This window comes from Carica papaya, chromosome 2 (assembly GCF_054855325.1).
Source record: "Carica papaya isolate Zhongbai chromosome 2, ASM5485532v1, whole genome shotgun sequence".
Classification (NCBI taxonomy): domain Eukaryota; kingdom Viridiplantae; phylum Streptophyta; class Magnoliopsida; order Brassicales; family Caricaceae; genus Carica; species Carica papaya.
Genome location: NC_142310.1, coordinates 28,541,683 through 28,547,689, shown reverse-complemented (window position 1 = coordinate 28,547,689; position 6,007 = coordinate 28,541,683). Strand labels below are relative to the sequence as shown.

General features: G+C 36.8%; 1 protein-coding gene and 1 long non-coding RNA gene across 4 annotated transcripts; both read right to left on the bottom strand.

The window, feature by feature from the left end:
* Positions 1-3,652: 3,652 nt before the first annotated feature.
* Positions 3,653-5,672, bottom strand: LOC148268938 (uncharacterized). 3 transcript variants are annotated; one of them, XR_015816737.1, is made up of 3 exons: positions 5,370-5,672; positions 5,221-5,282; positions 3,653-5,018 (listed from the first exon to the last, which is right to left on the bottom strand). It is a non-coding gene; the product is annotated as an uncharacterized LOC148268938 (long non-coding RNA). The 3 variants fall into 3 exon arrangements; XR_015816738.1 differs by having other exon boundaries at positions 5,513-5,672; XR_015816736.1 differs by having other exon boundaries at positions 5,221-5,672.
* Positions 4,265-4,717, bottom strand: LOC148268939 (uncharacterized). The gene has a single exon (XM_088212267.1). It carries the CDS (start codon positions 4,715-4,717, stop codon positions 4,265-4,267), a length of 453 nt encoding a protein of 150 aa, XP_088068393.1.
* Positions 5,673-6,007: the final 335 nt, after the last annotated feature.

The window sequence follows — 6,007 nt, the reverse complement described above, 5'->3', positions numbered from 1 at the left end:
TATATCGACCTTCACTGCCATATTGCCCCTCCTCTTTTTACCCGCCATTTTCATCTTGTGTATGATCTCGAAAGCAATCAATACATTGTTTATCATTAATCAGCCAAGCACAAACGCAGATTGGATCTCGACGATAATGCCCGACAGGATTTTTTGCAGTCAGTTGGCCAGTACTTTTGAGAATATCTTATATAATACATTGCATAAAGATATCGGTCTCAGGTCCTTAAGAGTCACAAGATTTTTTGTTTGGAATTAGCACAATCACCGTATCATTAACCCGATTGGATTGGCCACCTTGCATGAACCACTCTTGGCAGCACGTAATTACATCCGGTCCTACAATACCCCAGAACTTTTGGAAGAAGGCAGGCTTCATGCCATCGGGCCCCGGTGCCTTGTTTGTGAATACCGCCAACTTAATCTCATCTAGATCGAGGGGAGCAACTAATGCTTCGTTGGCTTCTTCTATCATCCTGTTAGACACATTCTGGAGTACCACCTCACAGTCCTCGTCGAACGCCTTGAAGAGCTAAAAAAAAGTAATATATAATGTGGTCGTGCAAGGGCTCCTGTTCACAGATCCATTCCCCCTCCTCATCCCTCAAGGCATTATGCAATTTCGACGTTTGCGAAGGGTGGTCTGTCTATGGAAGTACTTAGAATTCCTGTCCCCATTTTGAAGCCAAAATTGCTTAGCTCTTTATTTCCAGAATGCATCGTCCTGCTCGAGGAGTTGTGCATACTATTTGTTAAGGTCTAGTAGTTTTTCATGTTTCCTGCTAGACCCATACCTCTCGGTAGTCATGATTTTGTTATATAGTTTGTTCTTCCTCGAATTAAAATTACCTACCTGTGAATGCCCCCACTCGTGCAGTGATTGCCAACACTTGTCTATACGGGTAACAATATCTACTTCCCTCTCGTTCCTCAAATTCTCGGTCAAAACATCAGTCACCTCATTAGCAGCCATGCATTCTCAAATCTAAAGCTAACTGGTAAATGAGTGGTGTTGGAATACTCACATGTTAATAGAATGGGAGAGTGATCTAACACAGGTACGCAAAGGTTTTCCAGGCAAGCTGGCGGGTATTGAGCTGACTAAAGTTCGTTCACAACACATTTGTCTAACATTTCCTTTATAGAATTTGTGCCATTCCCGCGGGACCATGTGAAGCCATGGCCAGACAATAGCAAGTCAGATAACATGCATGTTGAAGGAGAGAAGTTATAAACACTACTAATTTGTTAATAGTGCAGTAAATATCTGAAATAACTAAGAAAAACCAAGAAGTAAATTCTTAGAGTAATTTTCTCAAATAGATAGAGAGCAAAAAGAGTGCTAAAATTGGAAGAAAGAGTCTGTATTTTCGTGAACTAGAGCATGCCTATAAATAGGCTTACAAAGCTAGAAACTAAAAGTAGAAAATCACGCCACATTTGACATCGTGCAGCAACAACAATCCAGAAATTTAAGGAATAATAAAAACAAAGACTTAGTCAAATAATAATAAAACTGAAACAAATCAATTTTAATCAATTTATTCAACACTCTCCCTTAATCAAAATTGCAAACTCTAAGTGATTCGTGAAGTAGATGTGCTTGTCACGTGGCAAAGATTTTTTAAAAATATCAGCTACCTACTCATTTCTATTGCAATACTATAATTTAATTGACCCATCTGCCACAAGATCACGAATGAAGTGAATTTGAATATCAACATGCTTTGTTCTCCCATGATAAACTGGATTTTTGGACATAGCAATTGCTACTTTGTTGTCACAATAAATAGTAGTTGCTCCATTTTGCTCGACAGAGATCTGCCAAAATTCTTCTTAACCATATTGCTTGACAAGCTGATGTTGCTGGAGCTACGTATTCTGCTTCTATGAAGACAAAGCTGTTGTCGCTTGTTTCTTTGAGCTCCAGGTGATAGCAGCTGATCCGAGATTGATATGTAACCTAAAGTGTTTTTTTTATCCTCCAAACAACTAGCCTAAACACTATCACTGAACCCAACGAGCTTGAAATCTGATATTTTCTCATACCACAGCCCATAATGAAGTGTTCCTGCTACATAACGCAATACTCATTTAGCTGCCCCTATATGATGCTTTGAAGGGCTGTGCATAAACCTAGAAATTACTCCAACTGAAAAGGCTATATCTAGTCTTGAATAAGTCAAGTAAATTAAGCCACCAACCAAACCTCTAGAGTGACTTGCATTAGTTTGTTCAGTTCCATCATCAACCTGCAACTTCTCATTCAAATTCATTAGTGTTGCTACAAATTTACAATTAAGCATGCTGAATATTTTAAGTAGTTCAGTTGCATAATTTCTTTATGACACAAAAATTTCATCTTCAACTTGCTTCACCTCTAATCCAAGAAAATAATTCAGCAAACCCAAATATGACATCTCAAATTTCCTTTCCATGCACAACTTGAACTCTTAATATAAGAGAAGAAGATGAACCCATATATGTCATCTTATCAACATAAAGGTAAACAATGAGAAAATCATTTTTACCTTGTATTTTAAAGTAAAGAGTGGATTCATTCTTACTTTTCTCAAAGCCATTCTCCAAAAAATATGAGTCAATTTTGCTATAACATGCCCGTTGAGCCTGTTTTAAGTCGTAAAGAGCCTTTTTTTAACTTGTACACTTGCTCTTCTTTCCCACGAACTACAAAACCTTCAGGCTGAAAGACATACACTTCCTCATCAAGCTCTCGATTTAAGAACACTGACTTGACATTGAATTGGTAAATAGGCCAATTTAATTGAGCAGGTAAGGCTATTAGAATTCTCACTGTCTCAAACCAAGCAACTGGAGAAAATGTGTCATCATAATCCAAACCTTGCTACTGCATATAACCTTTCACCACAAGTCGTGCCTTGTGTTTTTGTATGCTACCATCTACTTGATATTTTGTTCTAAAGACCCATTTAACTCCAATGGCTTTTTTATCTTTAGGAAGATCCACCAATTCTCGAATATTATTCTTCAGGATTGCTGCAAGTTCCTCTTTCATTGTATTTTGCCATTCTTTCTCTTTTGTTTTTTGCTTTTTCAAAGGTTGTTGGATCAGCAACAAATAAGGCTTGTGTGCACTTATAAATTTCAGCCAATGACTTGAATTTTCTTGGAGGAGTATCATTGTCAGATGAACTTTTACTGTTGGAACTTGAAAAACTGGGCTTGATGGAGTTGAAGAAGGTGAGCTGGAAGTATTTAAAGGAGTTGGTTGCCGTCCATTAGTTGGTGTAGCTTCATTTTCAAGTGGAACTTTAAATGGAATACCATCTGATTTCTTTTCCCACGTCCAGCTTGCATCTTCATCAAATTCAACATTCCTGCTAATAATCACCTTGCCACTTAAAGGGCTATAGAGCCTATATGCTTTAGATTGAGAGAAATATCCAACAAAGATATATTTACAGATTTTTCATCAAGTTTGTTGCGATTCTATGAATCTATCAATGAATAGGCAATAAAACGAAAGATTTTTAAGTGACCTACCCAAGGTCCCCTACCATTCTAAGCTTCATATGGTGTTTGGTTGAGAACAGCCCTTGTAGGAGAAAGTTAATAGATAGACATCAATTGTAACACTTTCAGACAAAAATTAATTAGGTAGCCCTTTGCTTTCACAAACTTCTTATTATTTCAACAAACGTTTGGTTTTTATGTTTAGCCACTCTGTTTTGCTCTGGTGTATGTAGTGCTGTCGATTCTCTGTGCAACCCTTGTTCTTCACAAAATTGATTGAATTCATTAGATAAAAACTCCCCTCCTCTATTAATGCACAATGCCTTTATGCTTCTTCCACTTTGCTTCTCAACTAGCGCGTTAAACTTTTTAAAAATCTCAAATGTTTTATATTGGAATTAGAGGAAATAGACCAAACACATGTAGCTGTAATCATCTATAAACAACAAAAAATACCCACTTCCACCCGATGATTATGTTTTCATAGGGTCACACAAATTAGGATGTATAAGTTCAAGACACTCGTATGCCTTCTAGACTTTCCTATAGGAAATGGTTTTTTACTTTGTTTCTCATAAATGCACCCTTCACACAAATCTAAGGACTTAATTTTTGGCAACTCAAACACCATTTCCTTTTGACTCAACAATTGTAGACCTTTTACATTCAAATACCCATATCGTAAATGCCACAATTTAGACTCTCTATTTAACTTTGACAGCAAGAGCATGGTTTTCAACACTGGGACACCTCAAGTGGGAAAAGCTTATTAGGTTGCTATTTGAATATCAGCAACATTTTGATCAGATTTTTTGTCTCTAATCACACAAGACACATCATTAATCATGATAGAATACCCGTTAGCCATAAGCTGCCCAATGCTCAATAGATTTTGTATTAAAGTATGAATAAAATAGACATTGTGAACGAGCTTAATGTTACCGTGACCATTGCTTAATGCCACTCTGCCTTTGCCCTCAACTTGCATCTGTTGATCATCACCAAGTCTTACTTTCACCTTGCATGACTCATCCAGTTCCTTCAATAGAGATTTAATCCTGGTCATATGATTGGAACAATCACTATCCAGAAACCATATGTCACTAGAAGCTTTAGTGCCATCTTGATAGGCCATGAATAGCTTAATATCCTCCTCATCTTCAACATAATTTCCTTGTTTTTCCCTTTTCCAGTAGTCTACCTTTACATGCCCGTACTGCATGCAATAATAACGTTGAACATTGCTTTTGTGATTTTTTGGCTTCCCAGTCATCTCCCTTTATCACCTCGTCTAGCAATTTTGCCTTTACCTCGATTACCTCTGCCTCGATAACCACCTCTACCATTTCCTCTACTTGTTGCCTTCCTTGAATCATCTTGTTGTTTGAAAGACTCCCCCATCACTTGAAAAGTCTTCCCTTCAGTCTTTTCATTCACCTGATTCAGTCTTGCCTCGTGGGATTTCAAAGAACCCATCAGCTCATCAAATGAATAAGTAGCCAAGTCCTTAGACTCCTCAATTGCTGCAACAACATGATCAAACCTTGGAGTCAAACTCATTAACACTTTTGCAACAGTAGTTCGATCAGAAACTTCTTTCCCATAAGATCTCATTTGATTAACGATTTATACAACTCTTGATAGAAATTTTTGCACCGATTCCCTGGTTTTCATTTGCAATGTCTCAAAGTCACGACAGAGAGATTGAACTTTTACTATGATTACCTTTGAGGAGCTTTGTTATGTTGTCTGTAAAGTTGTCCATGCTCCTTTAGCTGTATTTGCTGCTGCAATTTCAGAAAAAAATGGATTCATGCATTGCTTGTTAGATGATAATTAATGCTTTGGATTCCTTTTTTTTATTTTCTCTTAACCTGGTTTCTTCATCCGTATAAGGATATCCATTCTCAACCAAGTCCCACAAATTTTGAGACTTGAATAATGTCTTCATTTTGATGCTCCAAAATTCATAGTTTTCACCATAGAAGACAAGAATTATTGGTTGAGAAATACTCACGACATTGCCATTTATCACCATGAGATATATGCCCAGTTACGACTGAACCTTGCTCTGATACCATAATTGTTGGAGGAGAGAAGTTATAAATACTACTGATATGTTAATAGTGCCGTAAGTATCTGAAACAATTAAGAAAAATGAAAAATTAATTTTTATAGTAATTTTGTTAAATAGGCAGAGAGAAAAAAGAGTGTTAAAACTGTAAGATAGAGTTTGTATTTTCATGAACGAGAGCATGCCTATAAATAATAGGCTTACAAAGCTAGACACTGAAAGTAAAAAATCACGCCACAATGGAGATCGTGCTGCAACTACAATCTAGAAATTTAAGGAATAATAAAAACAAACTAAAACTTAGTCAAATAATAATAAAACTGAAACAAATCTATTTTAATCAATCTACTCAACAATGCAAAGGGCGAAAGTGTCTTAAAAACTCGATATAAAGGCGTGCGAGGGGGCTACCCCCCTCCTTATGCGATACTGTCGTAA

Excerpts from the sequence above, each read along its gene's own strand:
- LOC148268939 (XM_088212267.1), bottom strand. The coding sequence starts at position 4,717 with ATGCAGTACGGGCATGTAAAGGTAGACTACTGGAAAAGGGAAAAACAA.